At 34.8% G+C, this 17,460-nt stretch overlaps 2 protein-coding genes across 2 annotated transcripts; one reads left to right on the top strand and one right to left on the bottom strand.

Annotated features, from left to right (window-relative positions):
• Positions 1 to 658: 658 nt before the first annotated feature.
• Positions 659 to 2,175, top strand: LOC146161512 (thioredoxin, mitochondrial-like). Its single transcript, XM_083386117.1, has 4 exons — positions 659 to 823; positions 1,153 to 1,336; positions 1,670 to 1,793; positions 1,894 to 2,175. Exons 1-4 carry the CDS (start codon positions 721 to 723, stop codon positions 2,032 to 2,034), a joined length of 552 nt encoding a protein of 183 aa, XP_083242243.1. The 5' UTR covers positions 659 to 720; the 3' UTR covers positions 2,035 to 2,175.
• Positions 2,121 to 10,054, bottom strand: LOC146161511 (BBSome complex member BBS4-like). The gene is made up of 15 exons (XM_083385177.1): positions 10,013 to 10,054; positions 8,791 to 8,884; positions 8,296 to 8,375; positions 7,338 to 7,400; positions 7,155 to 7,267; positions 6,688 to 6,814; positions 6,495 to 6,615; positions 5,954 to 6,084; positions 5,666 to 5,818; positions 5,161 to 5,332; positions 4,736 to 4,805; positions 4,105 to 4,231; positions 3,721 to 3,838; positions 3,367 to 3,502; positions 2,121 to 2,871 (listed from the first exon to the last, which is right to left on the bottom strand). Exons 1-15 carry the CDS (start codon positions 10,052 to 10,054, stop codon positions 2,709 to 2,711), a joined length of 1,710 nt encoding a protein of 569 aa, XP_083241303.1. The 3' UTR covers positions 2,121 to 2,708.
• Positions 10,055 to 17,460: the final 7,406 nt, after the last annotated feature.

Below are 17,460 nucleotides of genomic sequence, written 5' to 3'. Positions count from 1 at the left end.
CCCTAGATCTCCGCCTATTTGAGTTAAGTGCGGTCAGCACAATGTTAAAGTTTTTTGTAAATACTTACGGATCGTAGTATATATAATCAATCAAACTCTAGCCGATAATAATAGGGGACGGTATTCGTCATATTTCGATACTGCATGTATGCAGGCTGTTTAGCACCGTAGATATGGCGTAAAAACTAAGTAATGGCGATCGCGGACTGGATAACACACCGGATTTTTGTAGAAAAAATGTGTTTGTGATTTTTACAAACATGGGTAAAATGGTTGACAACTTCAGGTATTTAGCGCCGACAATGACATGACCACGTTGTCTAAAAAGTTAAATTGTGCATTTATGAGTCGCTTTAAAACTTTGCATAACAGGATTTTTTTTTTCTAAGCGTGCTTAAACTTTACTGGTGATAATACGGAAAGTACCAAAGGAAGTCTTGTTTTAAAAATTTGTTGAATACTCTTGACTCTGGTAGAATTCATAATTATCTTACCATGCATTTTAAATGAATAATAATAAGCTAAAATACACCTAAAACGTGTCAGTTACACTCCTCATCAGCACAACCAGCTTCCGTAATGTTGCGCAAAAGCAAATTAATCGAGCACGAAAACATGACGCAGCACTAAATTTAAACGTGATAACGCAGTTACCATTTGAAGCTAATTGCTTTACAATTTGCGTCTTAACCATTTATCACTTGTTCAGTATTAAAAAACATGTTTTCTGCCATTTGTACGAGAAATCTTGTGAGGCAAACCTTTGCAAGGTGCTCTTTGGCGTATTTACCTACACCTGCATCTGTTTCATCGCACGCAAATGGTAATATGTTGGTAAAATATTGTTTGTTGCCTAAGACCAGCAGATGATTAGCTTTACTTTTATTATTAAACGCATTTAAGAGGAAATGCAAGTGCGGTGCGGGAATTAAATCAATTGTCTAAAAATAAGTTTTTAAAGGTGTTGTTTACAGTATTATTATTAAACTGTAAATATTTTGTTATCAAACTGCCTACAATAGAATTTAGTTATTTGCCGTTGCTTGCATAAGTACAGAAATACTTCAAAAATATGTACCTAGCAACTGCTATAACTGACGCATCCAAATAGAAATATAGTTGTACCTATTTGTATTAATCTACTTGTTTCAGGTGTCAAAGCACAGCTGACAACTCACAAATCAACTGGAATTACCGGCTGTAGACAGTTCCACATTAACAGCAGGCTTTATAATCAAAAAGAGTTCAGCAACAGCTTTAACGTTCAGGATACAAGGGATTTTGAAGAAAGAGTTCTACAGTCACCAAATCCAATAATTGTTGACTTCCATGCAGAGTAAAATTTTAATTCTGTCTTTCTGTTTTGTTAGTTGAATATGTCCAAACGCGGATATTTCTTATTTCAACAGTGACTTGCTTTGTACAAAAAAATTAAAAAGGTCACCAGATTGACCATGTTGTTAAAATTTTATACCGCATAGTTTGTTTGTTAAACATAATGGAGTTGTTCAGTTAAAATACAATGCAGTTTTCATCTTAAGAAGTTGTGTCATGAATTTTGGTAAATGTTGTTTTCAGTAGTTTGCCCTCAATACCAACTACAGCATACTGTTATTAGATTAGGCAAATGTGAAAAATTTGCAATTTAAATTACACTGCTGTTTTCCAGGTGGTGTGGGCCTTGTAAAATACTTGGGCCAAGGTTGGACACGGAAGTGGACAAACACAATGGCAAAGTTTTGCTCGCTAAAGTTGATGTAGATGACCATGGCATTACTGCAATGAAATACAAGGCAAACAATTTATTATTATTATTAAGCAGAAAACCTTACTTCTGCTGTTTACTTGTTAAATCAGGTATATTTTTCTAATAATGTTGTTATATTATTTCAGGTTATGGCAGTACCAACTGTGTGTACCTTTAAAAATGGTGAAATTGTAGACAGATTCGAAGGAAACCTTGATGACAAATCGTTAGAGGCTTTTGTTACAAGATCATATGATACCTCTGACCAACATGCAAATAAGAAGTGACACCTTTTTTGATTTTGTGTTGCGTTTATTAACTGTAGATTGGTTTATTCTCTTCTATTTAAATAATTTCTTGCTAAACTGTTGAATATTTCTTGGGCTTGCATTTTGTTTTTATTATGCAAATATACTTCATGCATTGTACTGGAAACAAACCAGTTATAGAAAAAAAGATCTAAATAGTTTTTGAATATATAAAGCAGTGTTTCTGAACCTTTCATGGCTAGCGACACCCCTCAGAAATAACAAATAGATTGCGGCACCCCTACGCCCTACAAGATATTTCCGTAGGTAAATAACTAGAATGTAACAATAAACGGAACTGGAACAACACACATCAACTCTGCACAACGTAGGAAGTTATGATTGGATTTATTTCACTCCAATCTTACACAAAAATCAGATTCCTAATGATTCTCAAAAAGCTCTTGGCACCCTTGAGCATTAGAAATGGCACCCCAGGGTGCCGCAGCACCAGGGTTGAGAACCACTGATATAAAGATTACATTCAAATATTATTAATGGAAAGCTTAAGCATTTAGAAAAATTTAGATATAAATTTAAGAGATTGACAACATTAAAAATCACGAGAACAATCACATGTGTGCTACAACACTTTTACAACAAAATCTCACTGGCCTGCAGTTGTACACAATAAAATATGTAGAATTTAAAGTTCACTCAGCAACTGCTTGCCTAGATTTTTTCGACTCCTTTTTGTTTGGGTCATGCGATGGCACAGTGGGCAGTTGCGACAACAACCCATCATAACTTGCACTTGGGGATGCTGGGGAACGAAGTGGGGGTAGTTTGCTCAAGCTTTGCGCAGAACCTGGATTTCTAAGAGAATGATGTTAAACTTTGGAGCATAATCGTTGGAGGCTGTAGTCATACATAGTAAGAATATCCAAGCCCATACAGATGTAGGTATCATTTTGAAATTGGAAACGTTCAAAATGATACCTACTTCTGTATGGGCTTTGATATTCTTAGATGTTAAACTTATTACTTGCAATAAAATAAAAGTGTTCAGCGAAGGGCTGCTTTTCAGAATGTTTAGTGTTAAATATCCCTTTATTTTTTAAATACCTATTTAAGAATTCAGCTTTATCTTTTGACAATTTAGCTAAAAAAAGAGGGGAACAGTTGGATGTCTGTGAGTATGTTCACTTCTCAACGTTGGGATATTTATTCTACCACCAACATTTAGCTAATCTTTGATGCTTAAAAATGTATTTATATAACACACAAATAATTTTCAGTCGATAGAAGCATACAGGGTCAAATAGAATTTTTTTTATCATTATTATTTCTTTTTTTGTAAATTGTATTTACCTTAAAGGTGATAGTGGCTTTAGTGGACCCAGGGGTTTTGAAAAAGGGTCGATAATTGAACTCTGTGCAATTGGATTTATTTGTTCAACTTCTTTTGTAGTGGGCGGAGACATGTCTTTCGAATTCTCAGTTGCTTCTGAAAACAATCAAATGTGCCATTTTATTGAAGCAGATTGCATTAATAACAATTAACTAACAATCTTCATATAAAAACAGCATTAAAAAAATGATAATGTAAAAAAGCTGTAACATGAAAATTATATGAAATGTATTTGGAGGCATGTCTTTAGAACTCTCAGTTGCTTCTGATTATATTATTTATAAATAAAAATTATATTAAATTTGTAATAATACCTGCCCCTGCTGGTTCTTTTTCCTTTCTTTTCTTCTTTTTTACAGACTTTTCTTTTTCTTGCACTATGCGCTCTCCTAGGTTTAGCACAGTTGCCAGTCGCTTGCTAACATCGGCCATCTAAGACAAACTTTATGAGTAAAACTAAAATATTCAATAGTATGAGTTATGAACAGTGTATTATAAACCATATACAAATTGTTAAGGCTTGCAATAAATTAAGTGGCCCATAAATGAGGACTAATAAAAAACAAGAGATGTTCCTTTATTCTAATATCACAAACATAAACAAAAAAAATGTTTTTCGGCCATCAAACTGATAGCTCAAGTACAGTTTGTAGATATTTTCCTAATGCTAAAAGTATCCTAATTGCACTAATAATAACCTCTTTATCTGTATCAGCCTGATCTTTTGTGATAGTTTGGTAGTCGGTGAGAAGTTTAGAAGCTTGCTTTGTTTTTCCTCGATTATTCAGAAAAATCGCATAGTTCATAAGAGTGTGAGGGTTAGACCTAAATATGACAACGTTAACAAAAATCTCTTAATAACACACCCGTGCTATTATGTGTGTTTTAAAGTTTACTACAAAAAAGATATGATATAATGATTAGAGATAGACCTATAAAATATATATAAGTTTGCTGATAATATCGGCCGCAATTCTACTTCAAATAATATGAAAATAAATTTAGGCCAATACTTTACTATGAAAATGTGATTTGTTTCCTGAAAAACAAACAAATTTCGTAGTTTTTTGGCCAAACAATTTTTCGTTTAAGCATTATGCCAAGATAATATGCAAAATAAGGGTTAAATAAATATTTGTGGATAAAGTGGAATGTTATTTGAGTTTTTTACAATCTATTTAAATTTTGACCATATCCAAAGTATATATAAAATGGTTATTAGTCCAAAAAATATGGGTCAAGGTCTAATAAACATCCTAAATAACAGTTTATAATGTTTATAATAATAAACATACAAAATAATCATATGAATTAAACATTTTTTCTAACTGGTCAAGTTGCATTGCTTGCTGATATGCCTTTTCTGCATTTTCTTCTTGGCCCAGGTTAGAAAGAGCAACTGCAAATACAATACACTTAGGTCTTTGTTATATTACATTCTTACTCAGGAGTTGGTAAACCTTTCGGGTCAAGGACCAGTATTTAAAAAAAAATTATTATGCAGACCAAAGTTTTTCGATGTTGACTGATAAAAGGTTAAGTACTATTGGTAATTACAAATCACCTAAAAAAATGAGATCAATTTATAACACCACAAAACTAGACCATAGGGGGTTTGCACATGGTTTTTGTAATTAAAAAAGGAAAAAAAATAAATAACAAGGTTGTATGAAATGAATTACAATTTTGTACAAAGGATAGGACCGGTAATCAATGCAAGTGTAAGTTTTTTTTAAATGTCATTCACTTCTCACCAGCTAGCAACATGAAAAGTGGACCATGGTTTGACTTTAGCGTGACTGCAGTTGAGGCAAATTGAAATGCGCTTGCATATTGCTGCATGGTCAAATGGAGAAGACTGAGATTGTACAAAATCCTCCAGTCAAATGGAGAAAGATAGTTGGCCCTCTTAAGGCAGCTAATGGCCTGTAAACATAAAAACCTTTAAACTGGGCTCTAGTATTTTAAAGGTATGCGATGATAATAAGTATGTGGACCAATTAAAGATGAAGATAAGCATCAAGTTTCAAATAAGTTTTTTTTATATTACTTGGAAATTCCCAATACAATCCAAGTTTTAGTTCTATTTGATACCTCTTTTTTCACAATTAAATAAAGTAACATAGAAGTGCAAAACACAACTGTTTTAGTTGAGTATTAACTACACAACTGTGACTATAACATAATAATCAGTTCGGCAAGATTATAACTAAATTAGGTCCATTTTTGTTGGTGACCCATTGTTTGTTGGTGACCTACAGCAACGTTCTTCTTCTTCCCGAAGAAGCACATGGCAATGTTGTTCCACAAAGATGAACTCTCAGGAACACTATTAGCTGCCACTCTGTACTTGGTAAGTGCCACATCAAAGTCGCCATGCTTTTGCATCAGTGAGCCAGCAGCTAGGATTGCCTAAATGTTTTAGAGATCGATTATTAACCAGTATATTAAACATGCTTACAAAAATAGTTTTTATAAATACAAGTGGCAAAGTTTTATTTTTATTAAATTCTTTTTAATAAAATGCCTACATAAAAATATACATGCCTTGTAATTTTCTGGGTCATAAGTCAAAGCTTGTCCAAGCAGTCCAAAAGCCTCATGATAGCTATGATTTTTAAGGTGCAACAAGCCAAGTGATGTGAGTAAATCTGTGTTTTCAGGTGAAAACTCTATACCTAAAACATTTAATAAATAACAAAATATGTTTAACTAATTAAACATATTATAATGCTACATTAAGTTTATCTACTTATTTAATTATATACAACTCTTATTCGTGCTCTAACTTTACATGATGCTGAACTCAGTAAATCAAAAATGTTGAATCAGTCAGCCATGAGAATGAAAGCAGATGAAAACTAGGAAGTTCAGAAATTTAAATTTTATTGTTTTTAAGAAATGCTATATGAAATCTTCATAGTAAATGTTGGCCCAAATCCAGTGATACCGATATGTCAGTATAAGTGGAGTATCTTCCGATAGCATAAGTAAACCAATATATCAAGCTAGCCCTACTTTAGTCCCAATATTAAATATATTTATTTTAAAGTACAAAGTCAAATAAATATAGTAAATTAGAACAAACCTTTTTTCAAAGTTTCAATAGCCTTGTCACTTTTGTCCATCTCAATATAAAGCTTAGATAAAAGATGAAATGTTACAACATGTTTTCCTTTTGACAGTGCTTCAAGAAAATAATGTTCCGCCTAATGTTTCAAAATGTATTACTAGTTAAAGAATGTTCAAAATAGTTTGTAAATTTAGCGTCAAGACAAAACCTTTTCTGGCTGTTTGAGAAATTGGTGACAGAGACCAAGACAATGACAAATCTCCCAATCCATTGCCTCCAATTCTGCAGCTCGGTTATAGCATTCTATTGCACTTTTATGTTTGCCAAGTAAAATTCTAAAAATTATGTTTCATTGAAAGGGGGATTCCACAGAATTTTATAAAAAGTTCAAAGACACTTGTAGGTTTTTGAAGACCTAAAATCTGAACGTTTTTTTAATATAACTTAAAAACAAAACAGTTTCAATGAAGTGTCCAACACAAGTAAAAATAGTTCTAAGTTGTGTTTTAATGACACTTTTATAACATGTAACTCACAAGCTGAACATAAAATAAATTCAAGGCTATTTAAAGATGTCAGAAAACAAATGGTTTTCAAAAACTAAGACTTTGTGGCAACCCTGTTATAGTTAAAGAACAACTTTAAACAAAATTGTAAAACAGAAGCCAAACTTACAAGTTCTTAGCAATCTGCTTCATGTTGTCTGGACTCTTTGGATTTAGCTGATGGCAAGCTTGAAAGAGTTCAAGGGATTGTTGAATTTCCCCTTCAGTTCGTAAAATCATGCCCTACATAACAAGGAATGTTGTGAAATGAGATATTGTGAGGTCATTGTAATGTAACAACTATTTCACTTGCCTGAATATAAATTGCATATTCACATTGGCCACCAGTTTCTCTAAGCTGTTCCTGTACAAGACTCTGCAAAAATACAACAAATTACTTTTCAAAAGATTTAGTTTGTGATACACAATATCAGGAGTTAGCCTAAGCAATTTATTTCTCAATTAAATAATTGTGTTTATTACAAAAAAATACTACAAATCAAAATTATGCAATTAATTAATATGTAAACTGTGGAAACCCAAGGTTTTTTTAAATGATTAAGATTTGAAATTCAAAGTCACAAAATTGTTTTAAACAGTTTGAAAATCATATTCAAAATAGGTTCCTCTTTTTCCCGGATTTTTTCACTCTCGGGAAACAGGATTGAAAGATGAAAATTCCCTTTTTTATTATTAGCTTCTAAGATTTAGTATTTTATATTAGCTTCTAAGATTTAGTTAAGCTCATTTATGTTCTATAGTCTAGCTAACTGCAATCTTACAAGACCTTCTCGTATTAAGTCAGCACCATTTTTTTTTTTTAAAGCGCATTTTTTGATAGAATAAATGTAATTAAGTTTTTCCGCTAGTAAGCGCAAATAAACAACTCAGGCAATGACTTAACCAGGGTTGGTAATATTTTTTTCTTTATATCAGTCAAAAACGACCATTTTTTTAAAGTGTTGCTGTGTTGCTGAATAACCGGTATTAGAAAATTTCCCGGGAGTTCAGGATTGTTAATTCGCTGGAAATCCCGGGAATTTCCCGTCGAAACATTCCCGGAGAAGAACCCTAATTCAAATGAATGTCCTGTTATATCATTATATATACAATTGCCTCATTTTATAAATATATGCAGAACTGAATGAAGTATCTGGAGAGCCTTAAATGTTAAGCAAAGACTTTGTTAACCACATTCATTTAAAAACTGCAAATAAAACCAACATTTTAACTGTGTTTTGTACTTCTGTAAATAAAAAATAGAAACTAACCTTGCAAGTAATAAATTCCTTTCGAGTAAAGTGTAAGTGAATCAACCAGTTTCTTTTTTCAATGCTAGGAAGTTTAGCAGCTGAAAAATGTAAGTATATTTAATACTTTTATAATAATTTAAATTTAACATTTCATTTATTGGTGTCTTTTCAAATTGTAATTTTAACCAGTAAAAGACGTATTCGTTAAGACCAGGACACGAGTATAGTTCCATTATAAAATTAGGCTTGATTATTTATTTACTAACAGTCTTCATTAACAGGTTCATTAATTTATTAACTTTCATTAATTTATTAACAGTCTTCTTAATGGTAATTTTAAGATGGAATCAATGAGCGTCTATTCAAATTGCAGTTGTAGTACCAGTAAAAGACCCTTTCGTTAAGACCAGGACACCAGCATAGTTCCATTATAAAATTAGGATTTATTTATTTATAGACATTGAAGATTCTTTTTTATGGGAAATTTAAGAGGTAATCAATGAGTTTCCATACCCTTTCTTCCTTTTAACCTTCTCTTTGGTGCAGTTGAGGCTGAAGTAACTGGAGGATTTGTCTGTTCTCCTGTATCAACTTCACTCACTACAACCTATTAAAATAAACAAAAACCCATTATTTGTTTGAAGGTGACTATGTAATTTTAAATTCCAGTCAAACCTGGCTTTTCTGTTATACAATTTTGTGTGTTTGATAACTTAACTTCGTTCTCAAAATAATTACTCAAATATGAGCACTTAAACCTAATGGAGATCAGGGCAATTAAAATGGCTTTTACTACAGACACTATATGAGGAATCATTTACCAACAAATGGTAACAAATCTTCTACAATGAAATTGAACTTAAGTCACTGTTTTTGAATGACTTGGATTTACTGAAGTATTTTAGGCAAATGACTTCAAAAAACTGAAGTGCTCTACTCAAGTCGTTATTATATAAGGGCTATTTAGGTCGTTATTTATCCAAGTCGCTAGTCCCAAATTGAATGTTTATCAACACCGCTGTAACTGTTTAGCACTTGAAGGTGATAATTAATGCTCCGACTACAGAAAATCAGACTGATAACAATTGAGCCCCTCTTTTTTATAAGTGATGCTTTGATTTACTTCAGTCACATTAACTAACGATGATAAAGTTTGTATTGAAACATCTTAACCAAGATTATGTTAATCTACTTAAACTTTATGGCTTTGCAATTCATTATCAAGTGACTTAAAAAGTGTTCTATTTAAAAACGTTTTTCGTAAATAATGGGTTATTAACCTTAATAGATAAACGAAAATAAATTGCTAGCAATGTTTATTTTGTTTTTGGGTTTTTAATGCGAAATATTGCTTGAAAGGAAATGAATTTGGCGCTGGTCTAGAATCCTACCACAACGAAACACCATTTGGGTTAGGGTACAGGTTAGCGTTTGGGTTAAGGTAGGTCAAGTATTATTATTAAATTAGGAATATAATAATACTTGACCCACCCACACTCAAACGCTAACCCCCATGCTAACTCAAATTTTGTGCGTTGATTTTAGAACTGTGGTAGGATTCTAGACCAGCGCCATGAATTTATTTATTTTAGTATAATAATTTAACATTTTTATGTAAATAAACTTAAGATTAACTTGCTTAGTCGATGACTTGGACTTGACTTGATAGTAATTTAAAATCACTTGACTTAACCTTTCAAATGTTAATTTGATTTAAAAAACAAAACAAACTTACTTCCGATTCTTCAGGTGCGGAAGAATTTGGTTTTTCAGACATTTCATTCAGTAGAATTCAAACAATACTATATTTACTATTGCGATAAATCACTGCATGCAATAAACCAATAATAACAAAATCTTCGACGAACAGAAAATATTTGTACAAAAGGAATTCAGCGGCACTGGTTACCGAAAATCCCGACCAACACAGGACAAAAATCGATACGGCCAAGATTTTTGATTTTGATTCAAAACTAAAATATTAATCCTTTAAAAAAAAAACATTTATAATAACATAAGCTATGATATGTAGTGGTTAAAATAAATAGTTAGAATTCGTTGTAAAATCGAACAAAGGGACTCTTTAAATCAAAGAAATGTTTGTATTCATAAAAGTCCATAAAGAAGAACATATATACGCATTACTCAATCCACATTTTCAACAATTCAGTTAAAAAGGTGTTAGGTGTATGAAAGGAATTATATATTTAAAAAAAACCTGTATTAGTTTTATATTTATGTGGAATATAGAAAACTAGTTTGTCTTAAGGGAAATATTACCTATAAGTTGAATTAGTTCTTGGATATTTTAAACAGTCATTTGATTGCCATCAAGTTGGTGATTTTTAAGTAGAAAATTTAACATAGCCTTAAGCTTTATTGGACAACAAACCAGGCAACCGAATGCTTTTTGAGCGCTTTTCCGGTGGTTTATTAACGCGCAGCACGTTCAAGCTGTAACGAAACGCTGTGGTCCACTTTTCAACTAAGCAATCATTAACGCAGATAAGCTGGCACGGTTTGACGTGTGGTTGCTGAATGTTGTCCTGTACTTCGACCAAACAACATTGCAGCTTTTAGAAGTGCAAAGTTGCAGTGTAGATTACTTTAGAGAAGCAACAAATGTTAATCGTATTGCCATGTTTTGCAGGTGTTCTAATTCAGTTTTTGCAGAGTGACTTGTAGTTTCCTAACTGCGCATTTTTGCCATGTCGTCATTTGCCCCTGCGTCTGGCTCTGCGGAAATGTTCAGTGCTGCTGCAAAGATTACAACATACCCAGTCGGTAAGTTAGAAACATTAAACGTTAAATAATGTACTACTGTAGATGTTTAGCCTACAAGATAAGTTTAATTGTCGGAATTGCTGTGAGCGTGTTCCTTTAAAATACGTTTGGTATAAAGCTACATTTTAAATGAAACCTCTACATTACTAAGTGAAACTGCAACGCAATAACATAACTTAAATATTACATTTGTCCGTCGCTGTAAGCCACAAAAAGTAGCAAAAATTAACGTGTGCATTCCCAACCTGTTGTCAGACATCAAAAAGGTCCCATTCAAGCCCGATGCTGCCGCGACAGACGTGCTTTGCTTTCGGCATTACAACGAGTCTGAGGTGATTCTGGGCAAAACTATGGGCGACTGGTTGAGGTTTTCGGTCTGCTACTGGCACACCTTTAGGGGAACAGGTAAAATAAATTTTAAGTTCTTATTGTAAATAACTTTATCGAAAAGCAATGATATTTGTTGGGCGTATCTGTAAGTTTATTTTGTATCGGCATTTTACAAGCAAGTACTGCAATATAACGCTTTCTACAAGTAGCCTTCTTAATAAAAAACGATTGTTTTCAGTGTCACAAAAATTTCTACTCCAATTCATGTCTCCACAAAACAAAGCCTAGCATATTTACGACTGCCAAACACGATTTATAAAACGAAATGGCCGAAAAACTTATGAACCGGAAGCATTCGTCAGGGTTAATTAAACTGTTTGGTTTGGGCCGACTTGCAACGTAGTTTCGATATTGTGCCGTTATACTAAAATATAGACAGTATACACGGGTCGGGCAGCTATAGACTTGGTCGTAAAGGTCCTTTTGCTGTCCTTGTGTTATTCTTTATGCTCTTTTTTAATGTTTGCAAAGAAGCACAAAAATAAATTAATTCTTGAATCTACACGGCTTCCAAAAGGTCCGATTTGTACTAAAATAACATATCATTCTAGGTGGTTGAGAAAAAAAACTCGAACGTAGTTCGGACGTTTGTTTACAAAAAAGTGTCCAAATGGCAAGCACTTGGATTGTAACATTTTATTACCACCGTGAATAGGAGCCGACCCGTTCGGATTCCCGACCTTGAATCGACCTTGGGACGACGGTACCGACAGTATTGAGAACGCCGAGCGTCGAATGCGGGTGGCCTTTGACTTTATGTCGAAGCTTGGCGTTAAGGTAAGACAATTGAGTTTTGCAATAAAAACTCAATTTGTCAATACTTATCGTGTTTGACCGTTTTGTATTTTATCTTCGAATAAAATATTTTGCTTTACTGCAGTCGGCGACCAACCTGGGATCTCGGTAAGCCTAAAAGTTACCTGAAAACTGTAAGCATTGCAAATGTCACCATATATAGTGTGCGCTTGTCATCCGTTTGGTAATATTTTTGAGGGATGACAACTGTCGGATATTTGTGGTATCAATGGAAACTTCCATGGGAGACAAAGCATGCGTATGGGGCGAAAAATAAGGACTAACCAAAACAAATTGTATATAAAGTCAGGCGTTAATAACATCAAGGAGAACGGTTGGTTGGCATTGGGTTATGTTTCTTACGATCGTATAAGCTTGGTGTAATTTTTACGCGTATAATATAATTTTAAGTTCCGGTCTTTAAAAAACCTAAAAAATGGCTTTAATATAACTATTCGTTGAACACACTTTACAGTATTGGTCGTTTCACGACCGCGACATAGCGCCAGAGGGCGCCACACTGCAAGAAACAAACGCCAATCTTGACCGCCTGGTGGAGTTCGCGAGCACCTTGCAGAAAGAAACGGGAATCAAACTTTTGTGGAACACATGCAACTTATTTGCACATCCCAGGTGGAAATTCCTGAGTTGAATAATATGTATTCTTAAAAGTGGCAAAGTCGTATTTGTCTAGTAAAACGACATGCTTTTTTGCATTAGTAGGCCTACAGTGTTCATATTCGGATCCATAATTTGAATTTGCTCAGCCTGTTTGTCTGTGCTATTTTTAGTCTTGTTTGATTACTGATTAACTCCGATTCACGCTTGTTTAACGATGTGCCCAATTGTGAAAAAAGTACCTATTAATTGTCGCCACAATTTTTCTTTGCCTTTAAACAGAATGTGAGCCATTAAGTATTTTACCGATTAACAAGTTGGCTTAGAAAGTGATAGCCGCTGGTATAAATGTCACTAACGTTCCACGTTTTAAAAGAGTATGTTTCCTAGCTTAGTGGCTGAGCAATGGGTTGCTTAATTAGATTTTCACTTAAGTACCACGTTTTATTACAATGACTAATGAATTTATGGTCCCAATATGTCTTGGTAGGATTTGTAATCCTGATGATAATAATAATCGAATTCGATGATAATAATCGAAAGGGTTTGTAATCATGATGATACTAATAATCGAAATCATTCGAACTATTGACTCCTTTAAGGTTTTAGTTTTTGAACCAGACACATCGAAAAACCCACACCTTTCCGCATTGCTACACAATACCAGCTCTCTACCTGTCCGAAAACGCGACCATGCGTCGCATGTTCCAGAAACCTAAAAGCCCAGCCTGTACGCCACAATGCAGGTACGCCAACGGAGCGTCCACCAGCCCCGATCTGCACGTGTTCGCTTACGCAGCTGCGCAGGTCAAGAAGGGCCTCGAAGTGGGTAAGAAGCTCGGTGCCGAGAACTTTGTGTTCTGGGGCGGTAGAGAGGGTTACCACACCCTGCTCAACACTGACGTTAAGGCGGAGGTCGATCAGATGGCCAGCTTCTTCAAGATGGCGCTAGGTAGGTGATTTTATTTAAGAAAGAAAAAAAATAACATAAAATGAAAAAAATAAAAAAATTATTTGAGAAAAGGTCGATTCTGATGGTTTTATACAGTTAATTTGATATATTTACCAGCCTACAAAAAGAAAATCGGCTTTACTGGGCAATTTCTTATCGAACCGAAGCCGAAAGAGCCGACCAAGCACCAATACGATTACGGTAAGTTTGCAATAAACTTTTGAGGCCAGCTCCACTTCAGACTATTTTACTTCGAACTTCGTAATTAAAAAAAAATAAGTCCATATACACCAGAATATATATATAAACGGTGTACATACTAGTCAAGATAATTTTTCTTTTTTTTTACTCAAAATCAAACCGTTTTTCGTTTTTGTGTTTTCAGATGCCATGACCGTAATTGCTTTTTTGAAAACCTACGGACTTGACAAAGACTTCAAGGTTGGTTTTATTTGGGAATTGAGCCTCCAAACTTGAAAAATAGTTTGCAAATGTAAAACCTATAAGCATACATTTATAAAGTACACAGACATTAAGTTTAAAATGAAAACAAGCTGACCTCGAATTGTGGGGGTTTGACAACAATTTCATAATTATCCTGTTAATATGTTGTTGAGGAAAAATCACCCAACCGTGAATAATTCACTTCTCTTTGTTTTAGTGATATTGACGTTCGCAACAGAACAGAAATTCAACTTGAATATATTTATTGTGACGAATAACAAAAAGCTGCAGCATTTGCAGATAGGTGGCGCTACTCTGTCACGAGGTGTCACACCTGTTGGAAAACCGACGCCATGTTTGGGCCGTCACAATATCGTTGCATTGTTCAATATGCACTTAATTTTTCCAGCTCAATATCGAACCGAATCACACGACTTTGGCGGGTCATGGGTATGAGCACGACGTGGTAATGTCGGCCGCATTTGGCCTTCTCGGCTCCATCGACTCCAACACCGGGTCTCCCGACCTTGGTTGGGACACCGACCAGTTCCCAATGGACGTGAAGAACGCCGCCATGATCATGAAGGTAAACTTCGGGGTTTAGGCCCCGATTTAGGGTTAATGCGAAATCAAAAAGGATTGCATCGTAAGTGCATTACCTTTCTACATTTTAGATGCTGATTTAAAGTTTCTTTACTTAACAGTGAACATAAGTGGGTGGTACATCTGCAAAACAGGTTTCATCGTGAAAAACCGTCACTATCTATTAATTGCAATGTGCTGGTAACGAGGCAACTGAAATCTGCACATGTTTTGGTTTTATTAAAAGTTTTTCTTCGACCAATTTCGGCTGAACTAAAGCCAATCTAGATTTTATTTAAATTTGAGCAAATCATTCAGATACATTATATTTTTAATAAACAGTTTAATTGAATTTTCCTCATTTTAAGGTACGTTTATATAAAGCACAAAGGTGCGTTTATCACCAGCCGAACTGGGTTAAACACTTGTAACTTTAATATATTACTAAAAGTGTTGTTATAGTGCGATACAAATGTCATATAGTGATCCACAGTACGCTGGTTTGAAGGAATTAATATTAGAAGAATACATAAAAAACGAAACGTTTTGTGCAGCCTGTCATAGATGTTAAAACTATGACATACCGCCTTTAATTTATAGATAACATTCCTTATTGCAAAGCTTTACCCAAGAAAACTTTAAAAAAATGTTGCATAGGGGGGCCTGGGCATTACCCACAAAATCATTCATCCATGTTCATTAGCTCATATTGAAAATCCAATTGTTTGTGTTGTCACCAGGCCGTTGTAGATATCGGCGGCATTGCACCCGGAGGTCTTAACTTCGACTGCAAGGTCCGCCGTGAATCGACCGATGTGGTTGACATGATTATTGCTCACGTGGGTGCCATGGACTGCTTCGCAAAAGCTCTCAGAGTGGCAGCGAAGATTAAAGAGGATGGTTTGCTGGACGGCATGAGAACGGTATGGAAGACGCTTTATCTTAATTGTACAGTAGGTCCTTGAAAGTCTTATATGGACTAGCAATATTGAGAAATTGCTCGCAACACAACTTTTTAGTTTAATCATGTTTGTTTAATTCGGATTTATGAAAAATTATAATTTATGCGCAACTTAAACGATGTTGAATTACGGCGGAATGGCTTGCTTTGTCTGTGTAATATGCGTCCTTTGCTACATTTGTTAATCATTTTCTGCTTAGATTCTACACACGTTTAAACATACCGTATCGTGAAAAATCACTTTTATACTGTGGATAACAGAATAATGCGCTCAAGGTTATTGCAATGCTGCTTTTTAGTTGCTGCACTCGGACATAGCCTATCATACAATTTTCGAACTTTTAATAAATGCTTATTCGAAGTGTCCGCTCGTTTTATCACTTTGGGTTTATAAACTTGTTTTTTTTTTTATTTGAAATTATACTTGTTTGGTTCAGGATCGGTATTCCAGTTTTACCAGCACGTTGGGTGCCAAAGTTAAGTCGGGGGCCGCCACATTCGAGGAATGCGAGCAATTTATCGCCGAAAACGGCAACCCGGTGCAGCGCTCTGGCCAGCAGGAAAAATACGAGACAATCCTCAACCGATATCTCCTCTAGTAGTTGCAAAACCCGTTCATCATAATGTTAAACTTTACGTTTCGTGCGATCACCACACGTTTTGTTTTGGCAAAAGTTGCAATTGAATAAACTTTAAAATTGTATAAACAGTGCGGTTTATTTGCATTTGAAACAACGACTCGGCATAAGTAGATTGATAAATGATAAATTGAGCTCTAAAACATTGAAGAAAGGCAAACTGCTGAAAATAGTAAACTCATAGAAACTATGAGATTTAGAATTAGGCTCCAAGCAAAGTGTGTTTGACTTTGTCTAAATTTCATATTTGTTTTCGTATTAATTGACTAGTTACCGACGATGTTTTCTGGCCTATGTGACCTAGCTGAGGCAAAATAGCACAAAGGAGGGTAAGCAATGACTATACTGTATGTAAAAATTGCAAAATTAAAATAGAAGGTCAGTATATGGTTTAATAGTGTTCGTGTAACCTGGCCGAATTACAGCAACAGGCTTTTCACGCCGGTCACACACTGATCGACTCTGCTAAACATACAAATAGGACGTAGGACGCGCTGACCCCCTCCCCCTTCACCCCCCATTCCCGGGCCAAGCGTCTTTTATTTGTCGCTCGCAAATAAAGGCGACTTCATATTCACGCAGTGATTAATGACGCCGAAAACAGGGCGAAAAAGTGCGGCGAAGACCAACGCGGCATTAAAGGGCCTCAACAGCGATGATCTAACTATACAGCGTATACAGAAAAGTGTGCGTGAGGCAGTCAGGTTATTTCGGCTTTTCAAGAGCCAGATATGACGGTCCTCGAGACGCAATGCGGCTTTTCCAAGGCAAAGCGATTCTTTTGTGTTTTGAATTGGACCGTTTTGTTGCCAACGCACTTTTTATACGGCCGATGTAGTTTTTTGCTGCTCTGTTGAGCGGCCGAAATTGTTTTGTTGCGGAATGTTCGTATTGGACACGAGAAGGCCGTGAAGGCAGCAGACTTCTTAGAGAAAGTAAGGTTCGAAGCATGGTCCTTGATGTGCCAGTCAGATATTGTTTGTTTTTTCTTGTAGGCAAAGGTTGCAAAGGAACATGAA

Source organism: Ascidiella aspersa, chromosome 3 (assembly GCF_963924565.1).
Source record: "Ascidiella aspersa chromosome 3, kaAscAspe10.2, whole genome shotgun sequence".
In the NCBI taxonomy this organism is placed as follows: Eukaryota; Metazoa; Chordata; class Ascidiacea; order Phlebobranchia; family Ascidiidae; genus Ascidiella; species Ascidiella aspersa.
Note: the sequence above shows the minus strand (reverse complement) of the source record. Positions and strands in the feature narration are given on the sequence as shown.

Bases quoted from the DNA above. Each gene is read 5' to 3' on its own strand.
- LOC146161512 (XM_083386117.1), top strand. From the start codon at position 721: ATGTTTTCTGCCATTTGTACGAGAAATCTTGTGAGGCAAACCTTTGCA. The intron at 1,337-1,669 runs GTAAAATTTTAA...GCTGTTTTCCAG, and splicing joins ATTGTTGACTTCCATGCAGA to GTGGTGTGGGCCTTGTAAAA. The intron at 1,794-1,893 runs GCAAACAATTTA...ATATTATTTCAG, and splicing joins TTACTGCAATGAAATACAAG to GTTATGGCAGTACCAACTGT.
- LOC146161511 (XM_083385177.1), bottom strand. From the start codon at position 10,054: ATGTCTGAAAAACCAAATTCTTCCGCACCTGAAGAATCGGAA. The intron at 8,885-10,012 runs GTAAGTTTGTTT...TTATTTTAATAG, and splicing joins CCGCACCTGAAGAATCGGAA to GTTGTAGTGAGTGAAGTTGA. The intron at 2,872-3,366 runs GTAAATACAATT...TCATTCTCTTAG, and splicing joins AAGCCACTATCACCTTTAAG to AAATCCAGGTTCTGCGCAAA.